Consider the following 14,828-nt stretch of genomic DNA (forward strand, 5'->3'; position numbering starts at 1 on the left):
ACAAAGGAATATAGTTGTTTGAGTGGAAACCTTTTTTCTTTTTTTTGCAAAACTCACAACAATGAGTGGTATTGTATTTTAAAAATCCAAAAGATTTACAAGCCGAGCCAGGGCACCAAGACAAGATTCAAGAAACCACAAACAGTTTCGAAGAGAGCATCACATAGTTGGTGAGTAGAAACCGCATCACATAGTTGGGGTGTAAAAACCTTTTAAATGAGCTATTGTTAGAAGGTTTCTCTTGTTGCTTTAAAAATGTCATTTATGTTGAATTGGATGTGTTTCTTGTTGATCGAATAGCTTGTATGCAAATACCCGGATTTGCATCTCCTACTTACTCCCCACAACTCTCATCCCCCCTTGCCTTCAGCATGCTTTCGTGACTCCTCACCTTGTTTAAATTAGCATTTTAAGTTTGTAATAGGAGGGCTCCCCCATACGCCCTCTAAAGGATATGTGGAAGGCCCTTCTTCTTCTGTGATGGAGCCCCATATGCATAGCACAACAAACAAGGTGACTCCCTAAATTGGCAAGCAGCAGCGACCTTTTCTCTAGGGGATGCTTCAACCACCCCCCACATGTTCGTATCCCTTTTGCACTAGTTGGTGACGGCCCTAGCATTGATAAACTCAACCTGCAAAACTTCACGACGTGTTCAGAGCACAGAAAAGGCCCCTCAATATTAAGGGTTTGAGCCCTCTAAATTTGGTCTCCCTCATGATAACTTTTATAGCCGACCGCGATTCGTACTTGGGACTTGCTAAGCCAACAAACGCTTGCTAGTGTTAAGCTTCAATGGCGAGCTTTTAGATCTTGACCGGCGTAAGCACTTAAAGGCGCCGCATCGGAACTGATACTAGGGTTTGTGTTGCGGGCTGACACTGCTGAAGGTTTGTAAACGGCAAGGGCTTGTGTGGAGGGCACGGCAACTGAAGATTAGGGTTTGCGTTTTTGGTTGAAGACTCAATTGCTAGCAGAAGCTGTAGTTTACTGATCGCTTTTGCTCAAATTAAACCATGGATTTCTGTCAGAAGGACGCGAGTACCAGAACTGCCCTCGCATGCAGGTCGCCTTGCTCTTCATCCACCTCTTCTGAGCTTTTTTGTGTTTGGGATGTGCTCCCAGATGTTCTGGTAGCGAAAATTATTGCTTTGCTTCCCTTCTCAAGCATCTACCTAGCCAGAGGAGTCTGCAAGCGATGGCGTGAAACTGTGTGGTCGCCTATGTTCTTCTCCTTCCTCAAATCAAGACCCTTGCACATGCCGTGGTTACTTGAGTTTCAGCAACACATGTACAATCAGGCATGGTCTTATGATCTTGAAGGTTGCCAGTGGTTTCATTTGAACTTCTCCTTCATTCCAGAGACTGCCATGATTCTGGCAACGTCTTGCGGCTTGGTTTGCCTTGGGAGAGTAGCAGAAGAAGGTTATGTCATGTATGTATGTAATCCACTAACCAAGGAGTGGAAGAAGCTGCCCACGGCTCCTAGGCAGCCAGATGTGGTTGTAATGGATGTCGATCGGCAGTTGCATGCCTACACAATTGTGGGTCTAGTGACACGGAGTGCTGCAGGCAGTGGATCGAGTGGTTCAGTACTTGTTTACAATGGAGTAACACAGAGTTGGAGAGAGACTTCTCGTGTTCCAGTTAATCTTCGTGCAGGAAACCTATGGGATGCGACGGTTTCAGGTGGGATACTCTATTGCCTTTCCACAAAGCAGCGTATCGAAGCATTCGATTTAGAGCTCGGGTTTTGGAGTCCTGTTCGCTATCCGAATGATTCGCTGTCAAGGATCTTGCATCTGCAACAACTTAGACAGCTGCAAGGGGCCCCTGCTCTTGAGCATTCCTACATTTGCAATCGAAAGGGCTGCTTGGCCATGATCACGCCTCATCATAATTGGAGGAACATTTTTATCACAAAGCTTGATCCGGTGTCAAGAACATGGAGGTCAAGCCACATCTCGGCAATGATAGGGAGGATCACGTGTGTGGGGCGCTTTTCATCTGTATCTTTGTCAATGGAACATGAGCAGAGCCATGTCTTCCTATTGCATCCAAAAGGGAATGGGCATTATAGCTCCGTGTCGAAGTCATTCCAGCAGCTTCCGCCAAGTCCAATTTCAAGGTGCAAGCTTCAGACAGGAGAGATTCTTGTGAAGGGACTCTGGTTCGAACCTCGGCTTGATGTGGCAGTTTAGGAATATGAGCTGATATTTGTGTGGTGGCTGTTGTAGAGCAGACGGTACATTGTATTTTATTAGCTTTTCCTGGGGAAGTTTGGTGGAATTTCTGCATCAACCACTTGTTGTATGCTACTTGTCCGAGGAAAATTGTGTTACGCATAATGCACTCAATTGCACAAAGGACAAGAAGTCAGCTTAATTGCAGGACACATAGTATGCGACAAAATTTTCTGAGGCAAGTGACCTTTTTCGACAGTCTAAATAGCTTTATGCATTTTGTACTTAAGAGGCTATTTGGACTATATATATTTGAGTTTACTATTAGTATAGTCAGAGGTTTCATGGATTTTATCACTTTTGAGTTTACTTTTAGCAGGGTTTTTTCAAGCAGTGGGAGTTTATACACTAAACAGACATTGAAAATCAAGTGTATGTAATTGAAGTGTGATGCTTATTTGGGTCAGGTGCAAGCAATTTTATGGAGTTGTCCTCTTATGTAGGCCATTGTGACTTTTCACCTTGTTATGTTAGTGCAAATGTTCAATGGTTCTCTTGTTTCTCTGGTTTAATAAAGTCAGAATAGCATGCCTATTTTGACTTCCCTTATGCTGTCACTTGTGCTTGAAATTGGCGTGCCCCAGTTTTCACACCTCTTAACACAGGGATAAAGCAATGATAAGGCCTAGCTTGATTGGTTAGAATTATTTGATTTATTTAGGAGCTTTTTGTTTACAAGTATTGGTGGCTAGGGTCTATAAGAAATTGCTTGTCCTAAACGATGCATCGAACTACCGGACTCTCTCTCTCTCTCTCTCTCTCTCTCTCTCTCTCTCTGAGGAAGATTGAAGAACTTTTGTGTCAATCATGAATGGTAGATTGTGTATTAGGCTTTCTCGTTTTATTTCTTGACTCATAAGTTATACAAGTAAAGAAAGATTCGAAGCTAGCAAGGGTGAAGCATTAAAGGGTGATTTCTTCCTATTTTTGCATATTACTAGCCTATGGAAATGGTAATTTTTCATTTAAAACACAGTAGTCCACATGCTTTTTCTTTAAGCATATCAACCTGGAATGAATGAACAAATGGGTCAGCTCTGAGTGATTAGCATGGTAAAGTCTAATGCAACTCATGAAAGGCTTCTTAGGATTTTACACAATGCATTACCATTTTTCAAAATTTGCAATGCTTTGAGAGTAAGTAAAAGTTTTAGTCTAATCAATGCTTTATTTGATTCAAGTATTTGATGAGCAGCTTCTCTTGAGAGTAGACCATGACACCAAGATTTGGAAGTTTTTTCAATATCTGAGGGAAGACATTGTATTGTTTACTTAATAAAGTTTATGATCTTTGTCAAATTTTCATTAAGAAAGATGCTAAAATTTTATGTGAATGTTAAAGAATCAAATTTGACCAATTTTATTTTGAAGTATTAAGTGACATTCCACATTACTTTTGGCTTTTGTTGGTAAAAGGGTGTGAAAATATAAAGCCTTCTTAGTTATATTAAAGCTCATTCTACTAAAATTGATCATTATGTTCCCTAGAATTAACTATCGTGTGCAATCTCACCTTCCTATTATTGTTGCCACGTGTATGAAAATTGAAGAATTTTTCAAATTCGAGTCATTTAGACACTATTCTATGCACAGCAACCGCTTGTATGATGATTGGCCTTCGCTAAACACATAAGCCTCTTGTTAATTAGCCAACCTTGATTGCACACTGACTAATAGAAAGTCCAGTATGATGAGTCCAACAATGAGACGTTGGACTGGTGGGTGGGAGCTTCCTTGGAAGCCACCCATGTAACAATTTCGAGTATAGAATGCAAGGGCTTAGGTGTAACAAATAGTACAAAAATGGGTCTTACAACTTGACTCTCCACTAAGAGACATGCAAGTGACAAGGCTCTCTATATGTGCCCTCTTAATATGGAGTTATGTTGGCCTTTAGAATCTCTACATCGCTTAGGCGACAAACATACCATCGTTGTATCACAAGTAGAGGAGCTCAATGGGCTTGCACTGGGGTGGGGAGTAATTTTGTCTCTTTGATGGTCCCTCTCAACCATTATAGAGTGCACTACCCTTGACTTTGTTTCTCCTGTGTAGCCCGCCTTCGCCATCGCTTTTCAGAGCTTGTTGTTTTTCCACTTGGGGCACCCAAAGGTTAGCCTGTAGGGTGAGGTTCAAAAAGAAAACAGTAACAAAGGGTGCCCGCGATCAACATCCCCCCCCCCCCCCCCCCCCCCCCCTCACTTGCTCTCTTTGGCTACGAACTCAGCTAGCCTTTGTGGGAAGGTAACCGAGGCATGTAAAGTCCCAAACCAGGTGATAGGGGTGACTTGATAGTTTGCCTTCTTTGATTCTCAAGTTCCATTGATGACACCTTACTCCAATTTGAAGAAGCAAGGATACGAGTAATAGAAGAGAGAAAGTCCTCTATCCATCACAATCATGGATGTAAGAGTCATACACCACAAAGTAGATTGATAAATCAAAGGTTGTACTGGAAGCTAGTTTCTATATCACAAAAATTGACATACCCAGGTTCTATAAACAACTCCTTTCTCCCCACATTTAAGAGGCAGGGCCGCCATTCAGAGTCTTAAATGTGATATGAGACTTATTCTTAACTAAGAAGTAAACTTTTAAAGAGTACCTGACTAATCGGGTTCACCCATCCATCATAGACATAGTTCCGTTTGAATACTAGTCTCCCACTTTCCACATCACACTCACCCATTCCTCGTTTTTTAAAATTACTTTCACATTCTTTTACATGCACAATGAGGGTTCCTTCATTAATTTTGGGTACGCGTTCTTTCATACAGCCCTTCAAACATTGGCCAAATAGTTCTTTCTCAAACAGTGTCTAACGAAAACAATCCTATATTTTAACAAAAAGAATTATCCAATTTTATGAGTTTGTCACTCCTTGCGAACTTTCTCTGTCTAACCAATAGAGCATTTGCAAAGGTTTTCTTATTCGCTAAATGCAAAGGGAACAATCAAAACTTTCACTACTGCTACCCGCCATGGATACTCGCTCACCCCAAGATGCAAGTGTTGCTAACCACAACTTATTCTTCGCTAACCATGGTATTTCCTTGCTAATTACGAGCTTCATCTGGCAAGAGTATCCCATATTAGTATTCTTTTGTAGGGATAACTTTCCATAGTGATCAAACATGTTTACCCTAGATCAAACAATTATTTCAACTTAATTTATGAAAACACGTGCTTGTCTCTTGTGATGATAATTACATTCTTGGTCTGCTTACGAATTCTTAGGCTTCTCTTAGTAAGGTCAACTTATGAATGAACAATGCAAAAATTGATAATTACTTACTAAATTAGGAGCAGGTGCAACAACAACTTGCGGTTGAGGATGGTCTCCAAAAACCTCATTCTTTAGTGCCACAAGTTGAGGATTCACTGAAGGTTCATGTATGGCATTGGAGCTTTGCGTTCTCTTCCTTGGTGGGTCTGACGTAGTACACAAAGAAGATAAATACTAGAATCAATCGGAGTTCCTAGTTACAATAGGAATATATATTTATAAACCATTCCTAAAATATGTAAGAATATGACTCTAGTGCAAGTTTTATGCTTTCATTTATCTAGGAACACTTCCTACCGCCAACACAACCTTATGTAGGAGAGGATTCATGCTTTACACTCCACATCCAAGTGATCGGAAAGAGGGTATTTAAAGAGGGATAATAACAACATGGAGGGTGATTAAGGTAAAGAAAATCACACAAAAACAATGGATTCTACTCTGTAATTACTAGTGCATGTATTCAAAATACACCACATACATGTGTGCTTAGCTAATCCTAGACGTTCCTTCATATGCTTATTTTTCATATAGTTTAGCTTAGGTAGACATAAAACTGAAGCTTAACCCCATACTCTTTTGAGAATATAGACAACAAGGAAGTTTAACTCAACGGTTAGTTACCGTGCACTTAAGTACTCTCCTGATGAGCAGTACTGGGATGGGTGCCCTCCCTCAAAGTTTTGAGTCCTTGTAAGTGTTTGTGCCTTGTACACAACCAATGGCACCAACGAAGCCTTTGTAGCTTTGTTGCCAAGTATGCCAAGGTATATACCTTGGTCACCATCTTGGTTGGTCACCTTATGTCATAATAATCAATATCTAATTCTCCTAAATGATTTTCTCATGTTAAACTGATCATTTAATATGGGGAAGTGCCAGGGGAGAAAAAGCTAGAATATTGGTTAAGCTAGCAAACCGGCCACAATAGGGATCCAAAGGAGGGAAAATAGGGATCCAAAGGGGGGGAGTCATGTGCAACAATGGGCTAAAAAGACCCTAAGGTTCAGCCCATTAAGACTTCCAAAATGCTAAGGTTTCAAAATTCAAAGGTTGCATCCAAAGGTCAGGGGAATTGGATGCTTTGTGTGTGTCCAAAAAAGTCTTTGCACATCCCTACATAGGAGGGGGCGAGCCTAGCATATAGGGGATGAGAGAGAAAGCCACACACACACACACAAGCTCCCTTTACACAAAGGAAATGAGGGACACATGTCAGCTCCCTAGGCTAGATGCCCACAAGGTGTACCCAATTCCTATTGGATGGCCTTGGAGGTGGACCAGTGAGAATTAGGCTAGAGTAAATCTAGTTTAATTAATTTAAAAACACTTAATAAAAGAACCAATGAGAATTAAGTCCTCTAGAAGACTATTGGACAGTCTCCCAAGGGGTCCAATGAGCATTCAGCAGCCCAATGGCTTGCCTGATTCCTATTGGCCAGGAGGCAAAGGGGTCCAATGAGAGTTTAGTTCAATTATTAAATTACTAAATCTCTCACAAAAGGGGAAAGGGGGACACATGTCAGAAGGCTATCACTTATGCTGCTTAATAGTCATTGGCTAGCCATGGGGAGGTCCAATGGGAGGATAGCAAGAGAGCTCGCCCAAGAGAGAGAGGGGGCTGATTTTTGCAAGGCATTATCACACACACACACACACACTCTCACACAGACTATGTGAGAAGCAAGAAAAAGACTATCTCTTCCCAAGCTTTAATGGAGAGCTCATCACCTACTCCAAGCCTGTGAGATAGAAGCCTACATCGACACACTCTTGGCATGTGGATGCAAATCCAACCAAGAGCCAAGCTTCAATGCATGCTCATCTCCTCTACCATGCTAATTACTAAGCTAAGCTATGCTAATATGAGTGATTATGTGAGGAGATGTACATCTTTCTCGTAAGATACTCCTTCTTCCTCTCAATCTACTCTCATACCCTGCTAGCTCTCACCATCTTCGAAGGTGTGTGAGGTCTCGGGTCTGAGATCGGGGATAATTGATGTTGTGTTTGCTAAGTGTTTTGCTTAGTGCATGAAGCTTTCATCTTCATTGCACTAGCTAGTCTTGAAGGAACACAAAGAATTGTATTGTACAATGTCTCTCTTGATGGGAGAAACCATAATAAAAAGCCTTTTGGAGGGGGGACCGGCTCCATGCAAATCCGGTCCTCAACTGTTGTCAATAGCTTAATTTCTCTCTTTTGAAAGTATTGTTCATGCTATCTAACTAGGTGTTATTCTTTTTGTTGCTCTCTCCACCCAAGCACTCTTGTAATTCTCATTAGGAATCTATTCTAATGAAATGCCCACTATGTTCATGCTAATTTCCACTACACACAAGTTTTTAGGCCATTAAATGTTACACTTTAGAGGGAGTCGAGCGGGGGGAGAGGAGAAGGGGGTGGTGCCGGGAGGGCGTGCTCTCATCGCAAAGGTGATAGGGTGTTCATAAGTGGTTACCATGGCCCATTTTCTGATGTAGATTCTCTCCTCGGAAGCTAGTGAGGTGAAGCCCGTTCGTCGAGGTGAAAGAGCATGTGAGATTGAATGTTTTTAGCTTTCTTCAAACACTGTAAAATCAACCAAAAATGGCATAATAATTGCATTCTCATAGAATATATATAATTAAAAAGCATATGCAGTGAATAGGCACAAAGATTGATTGGTAACAGAATATTAAACAATTTTTCAGCAGTAAACATTAAACTGTAATATAATCAAACACATAAGCACTTGTAATGATCAAAAAATAAACAAGTCTACGGTCGCTAATTTAATGGTCAAGAGGCACTAGAGATCAACTATTAATACCATGGGCAAACTTCTCAATTCTCTCTGGTCAAATCGCGATAGCAAAGTATTTCATGTCCGAGGACTGACTAGAGGCTATACCTAGAAGAAATTCTAGTTAAGTTACGATAAAAGGAATTGCATATGAAATCATCACCTAAATTATTCCCTTTGTTTGACGTGTGTGCTTTTTTTTCACTATAAAACACATGAAATACCTCTAGGAGGCACATCAGTGGCAAGAGGTACCAACCTTTATTGAACACAATCAAAACAACGTAAAGAACCCTAACCTAAGTATTTGCACCCCCTAGAGGATCAAGGGAAGAGGATATTGTATAGATGGGCGGGTAGCACTAAGTCTAAACCCCTATCCTCGTCATTGTCAAGAAAAAAAAAGTCATCAGCAGTGAGACCATATATGCCATCCATATAATCATGTAAATATTCCTCATCATTAGATGCACATATGTTCACTAAGAATGTCACTAGGCGTGTACAATCATCTTGCTCAAAAGGGTAAGCTTGTGCGATCGGAGAGACGTTCCCTACTAAGTAGGGATCAACCGTGGGAAGAGACGTATCAACCATTCTAATTCCTCAAAAATTTTCTCACACGCTAGTGTATCTACCAAATCCCATTCACAGGCAAGCATCGGGTAGACTATGTGAAACACTTGTGAAATGTAACGAGGATACCTCTCACCCAAGGTAGGAGTGGATGACTTTAGCGTACTAGCCATATCTGTACATACATATAGATTTTGATTAGTGTGAAAATATTATAAGGGTCATGTCAAAAGGTCATGTCCTTACAATGTGTTATTATGATTTTTGGGTCATGTACTAGAATTTGTAGGTTTCAAAATTTTTGTTTGGTGGCTCTTGCTCTTTTACTCTTTTTTTTTTCTTGAGAATAGGCTATATATATGCATTCCCTAAGATTGGGAGATTGAGAGGTCAGGGAGGAAGATTAAGAGGGTAGCAAGTGAATGATGGATGTCATCAAACACTCCCCCCTTATTTGTGTAGATCATACCTTTTGGAATGAGGCCGTCACCTTTTGAAACCAATTATTCCAAGTTGTAATGGGTGAAGACTTTGACCAATAGTTTTACACCATCCTAAGCGTTTCATCTTGTTGCAAGGGTGGTAAGCTACTCTCCCATGATTTTACTTGAAACGTTGTTTTAGGTGATGAATTTATAATGGGAGGTGCTATTCTTTTCTTGTTTTCTTGTACATTTTTGGTGGTAGGTGAAAGTTGTGAAAAAGTTTGTGTTTCTGTAGAAGAACTACATGAAGAGCAAGAAGCTTCATTTGGTTTTTCTATGTTTGAGCCAAGCAATACAAGTCGTTCTCGCTTGGCTACCCAAACAAAGCTCCGGATCAAGTGTCTAGTATTGTATGATCTTTCCCTTCCCACGATCTTCAATCGGCTTTATTGTTACATGATTTGACTCACTTGGGTCTATAAGTGACAGGTAAGAACACAATTTACGTTTAGGCACACCCATATTTGATCATTCCCTTCATAGTAGGCTTGGGCTTCCAATAGTCATTTAGGAATCCAACACAACGTTTTCTTACATTTCTTTGAGTGAGTGGGACGTCTCTTACAAGGCTTCTATTTTTTAGCGTCAGAAATGGTCGCTAAAGAAGCTTTAGGGACCCATTTGTATGTTTTCTTTGTTATATTACGATGAGTCTTGTGTGTCTCATGCTTTGTTTTAGCCACAAAAATTGAAGCTCTAGAGGGTTGGGCTACAGGTACAGATGGTTCAACCTCTTGGACATGCAATATTTTGGGTTGTATTTCCTCAGGAGGTGATATCTCAGGGACTATCACTTGAGTGGCAGGGCTAAGAGTTGGATTTTGTGTTGTGACACTCCCAGTCCCCCAATCAATAGTGCATTTGGTTGCTAACATCCACTTGCATCCTAGGTTAATATTGCCTTCCATAGTTCTAGCACGCATGACCAAAAAGTCTTGAGCTACAACCCCGTTGCCATAACTGATAGAAGTGTGTCAGGTTCCAAAAACAATAGTTTTTTTCTTGTTGATACCCTTGACTTGGATGGTACTGGAATGGGAGCTGGTCTCTTCAAACAGCTATTCCAGTGTTAGAATTTAGAGCTACTGTTTATCTAGATAGTTCAGTTAGTAAGGACTGAAATCAAGTGCTGGACGGAAACAGAGAACTGAATTGGAATAATGTACTGAAATGGAAAATTGGAAGACTGAGAATGGCATTATAGATTAAGATCAGTAGTACAAGATAATCAGTACATTGTATAACAGGCTTAAACTCAGATGAAGTCTGAGAATTCCCAAATCTGTTACTAGTCGATTAAGCCAAATTGATTCTTTGCATGCCTCTGATGCTGCAACATATTCAACCTCTGTAGTAGACTGAGTAACACAATCTTGTAATCTAGAACGCCATGATACTGCTCCACCAACCAATGTAAAGACATACCCTGATGTAGACCTTCGGTTGTCTAAGTCCCTGCATAATCTGAGTCTGTAAAATCCTTTACACTTAGCTCTTGACTCCCATAGCATATACGCATACTCTTTGTAGCTTTCAGGTATCTCAATATTCCTTTCACTGCCTCCCAATGTTTCTTGCCTGGGTTTGACATGTATCGACTTACTACTCCCACTACAAATGCAATGTCTGGGCGAGTAGCAATCATTGCATACATCAAACTACCCACTGCAGACGCATATGGAATCTTATCCATTTCAGCCTGTTCTTCCTCAGACACAGGACAATCTTGTTTGCTAAGTTTCACATATGGTGGCAATGGAACACTCAATGCCTTTCCCTTCTCCATATTGAAACGTTGCAAAACCTTGTCAATATACTCTGTTTGAGATAACCAAATCAACTTCTTTGATCTGTCTCTCTCAATGCGCATACCAAGTATATGACTTGCCTCACCCATGTCTTTCATGTCAAACAATTTTTCCATCTTTGACTTCAAAGCTGAAATTTCTTCCAAGTGCTTGCCAGCAATCAACATGTCATCCACATACAAAATAAGGATCAGCCAATTGCCATCCTTAGCCTTCTTTGTATATAGACAGTGATCGAACTCACTACGTTTGTAGCATGTAAATTTCCACATCTAAATCACCATGCAAGAACGCTGTCTTGACATCCATTTGGTGCAACACCAAATCTAATATGGCAACCAATGCAAGAAAGCATCTCAATGTAGTCATCTTGACCACCGGAGAGAAGACTTCATCAAAGTCAATGCCTTGTTCTTGCTTAAAGCCCTTGGCAACAAGCCTTGATTTGTACTTTGGCTGACTATCATGAGCGGTGATCTTATACCTGTAAACCCATTTACAGGGTAGAGCCTTTTTGCCCCGTGGTAATTTAACTAGCTTCCATGTCTGGTTTTTATGCAGAGCTGTCATCTCTGACTGCATGGCCAATTGCCAATTCCTGGAGTCCTTCATTTGCACTGCTTCCTTGTAACATGATGGCTCATTGCAATCAGTCAACATGACATAGTTCATAGATGGAACAAACCTATCAGGAGGTCGCGTGACACGTCCAGATCTACGCACAATAGGTGGCTCAGGCTCAGCCACAACCTGTGGTTCCACTCTATCCTGTCCTTGCTCCTCTTGAGCCCTGACATTTTGTCTTGCACGTGCAGGTCCATCTTCTTGGAAGACAACTCTTCTAATCTCCTCAACCCTCTCTGGTTTAGAATGATATTTGGATTCATTAAAGTGAACATCATTACTGTGGACAACCTTTCTGGATTCGGGATCCCAAAGTCTGTACCCCATCTCACCAGAATTACCATAGCCTAGAAAGATGCACTTTCTACTCTTTGGCTCAAGTTTGTTCCTAAATTCCTTTGGAACGTGAGTATATGCCTCACAGCCAAAGACTCTGAGATGCTTGTATGAGGGCATTTTGCCTGACCATACCATCTCTGGCACTGAATCCTTCTGCAAAACCTTGCTAGGAGATCTATTTACAAGATGAATAGCTGTTGATACAGCTTCAGCCCAAAACCCATTTGGCAGCTGTGCATTAGACAACATACTTCTGACCTTCTCTTGTATGGTCCTATTCATCCTCTCAGCAACACCATTTTGAGGAGCATTGTAAGGAGCAGTAAGTTCACGTTTTATACCTTTTGACTCACAAAAGTCCTGAAAGGCCTTTGAAACATACTCTCCACCATTGTCAGTTCGTAAGCATTTAAGCTTCTTGCCACTCTGATTCTCCACAAGTGTCACAAACGTTTTGAAAACACTAAACGCTTCATCCTTGTGCTTGAGAAAGTAAACCCATACTTTCCTCGAGTAATCATCTATAAATGTCATAAAGTAAGAAGCTCCCCCTAGAGATAGGTTAGGCATAGGTCCACACAAATCACTATGAACAAGTGCCAACTGTGTATCTCTTCTACTGATTCTATGCTTATGTGGCTGCTGTGTTTGCTTACCATACAGACAATGTTCACAGAATTCAAAATCATTAAATGAAAAGCCAAGCAAATAACCAGAACGAGACAAGATTTCCATTCCCTTCTTGGACATATGTCCTAACCGGCTATGCCACAAAGAAACGTTCGGCTGCTCGGTTACATTGATTACATTTTTAGAGACATTTGATACATAAATCATGTAAAGTCCTCCAGACTTTACTCCACGTGCTACTGTCATAGAACCCTTGGATATCTTCCACATGTTCTGTCCAAAAATGGTGACGTAGCCAGCATCATCAAGTAAACATGTGCTGATGAAGCTCTTTGTAATTGCGGGAACATGTCTCACATTCTTCAGCGTGAAAGAAGAGCCATTCTGAAACTTCAATTGAACATCTCCAACACCTAAGATCTCACATGTCTGCCCATTGCCTAGCCGAACATGATCTTTAGTGGTCACATAAGAAGTAAACCACTCCTTGTTTGGAGACACATGAAGTGATGCCCCTGAGTCTATAATCCAGTCACTCAGTGCATTTCCATCAGATGCTGTAAGAAGAGCTGAGTCCATTGTATTCTTTAAGAAGTAGATGTCTCCTGACACTAGACTGTCATCCTCTGCAACAGTGTTTGTCACATTTATTTCTTGAATCTTCAATGAGGACTTGTTCTTCTCACCATGGTCTTCAGCTTTCTCTTTGCCTTTTTCTGCTTTCCATTCTCTGCAGTCTCTTTTCATGTGACCCTTCTTGCCACAATGGTAGCATTCTATGTCACTCTTGCCTTTAGCACTGCGGGACATGCTACGAGACTGATTCCTCTTTCCACCTTTGTACTTTTCTTTGGTCCTTCCCCTCACAACTAAGGATGTTCCTTTGCCTTTGTCCATTGTCTTTCTATTGGTTTCTTCAGTAAGCAGACTTCCTTCTACACCTGCTATGTTCAAACCATTTGGAGGTGCAGAATTACTCAAAGCTGTGCGAAAAGTGTCCCAACTTTTCGGCAATGTGATCAACAGGAACATAGCTCTAACAGGTTCATCAAACTTGACACCTTGAGCTGACAACTGACTGTAGATTGTGTTGAATTCATTCAGATGATTGGACATAGGTGTCCCTTCTTTCATCTTCAAGTCAACAAGCTTCTTAAGCCAGTATACCTGTGAAGCTGCACTCTGCTTCTCATAAAGATCACTCAGCTTTAACCATGCTTGATAATCCGACATCTCGCCTGCTACATTGAAGTAAACGCTTTTTGCCAAAGTCAGCATAATGGTAGAAAGTGCCAATTCATCCATTTCGCTCCATTCATCTTCGTCCATATCTTCTGGTTTTATCCCCTTGAGCTTTATAGGTTTTATCTGCTTCTTTTGTACCAACACATGCCAAATCTGCTTCTTCCACAATGGGAAATTGGTTCCATCCAGCTTCTTGATATTGTAAAGAGCAGTGTCCTGTGATCCAGCCATAGCTACGCTTCATAGTAGTTTACTTTCCTGGGAAAAATTCGGCTGAGTTTCCCCTATAAACTGACCTCTGAACCAATATCAACCTGTCAAATGAACCAAGAAAGCTTCAGATTCTGCAGAAATTTTGGCAGAGTCTCCTTTGTAAAATGGCTCTGGTGTACTAAAAACAGACCAAAAGACAGCTCAAAAAACCACTGTCTCTCTAACACTGTAAGCTATGGGTAAACCTGTCCTGCACCTGTACTGTCTCTGATTGTCCTGTCACTGTCCTGTAAGCATAGACTGCGACAATGCCTCAACGGCAGTAAAGCAAAGATGCAATCCCAACTGTCTAACTCACAGTCAATACATCCTAGCTGCCTATCTAAGGGTGCTCGAGGGATCGCTCCAAGACCTGTATCACCGAAAGGATCTCAACATTCGAGAATCCCCCAGCTCAATAAAACCTCACTCGACCCTCAACAAAGGCTGCAATAAATTTGACAGTACATAGACTTCCCACAAAGTCATACATCCACAAATTTCCCACTATATGCTGTAACCGATGCGGCGGTTGTTTGCTGCGTGACTCACAGC

The 14,828-nt window shown here is 41.1% G+C and overlaps 1 protein-coding gene across 1 annotated transcript; it reads left to right on the plus strand.

Annotated features, from left to right (window-relative positions):
• The first annotated feature begins 718 nt into the window (after positions 1-718).
• Positions 719-2,540, plus strand: LOC147418264 (F-box/kelch-repeat protein At3g61590-like). Its single transcript, XM_086507433.1, has one exon. The coding sequence runs from the start codon at positions 1,017-1,019 to the stop codon at positions 2,199-2,201; it is 1,185 nt and encodes a 394-aa protein (XP_086363559.1). The 5' UTR covers positions 719-1,016; the 3' UTR covers positions 2,202-2,540.
• The last annotated feature ends 12,288 nt before the right edge of the window (positions 2,541-14,828 follow it).

This window comes from Adiantum capillus-veneris, chromosome 30, assembly GCF_014529385.1.
Source record: "Adiantum capillus-veneris isolate H3 chromosome 30, ASM1452938v2, whole genome shotgun sequence".
Classification (NCBI taxonomy): Eukaryota; Viridiplantae; Streptophyta; class Polypodiopsida; order Polypodiales; family Pteridaceae; genus Adiantum; species Adiantum capillus-veneris.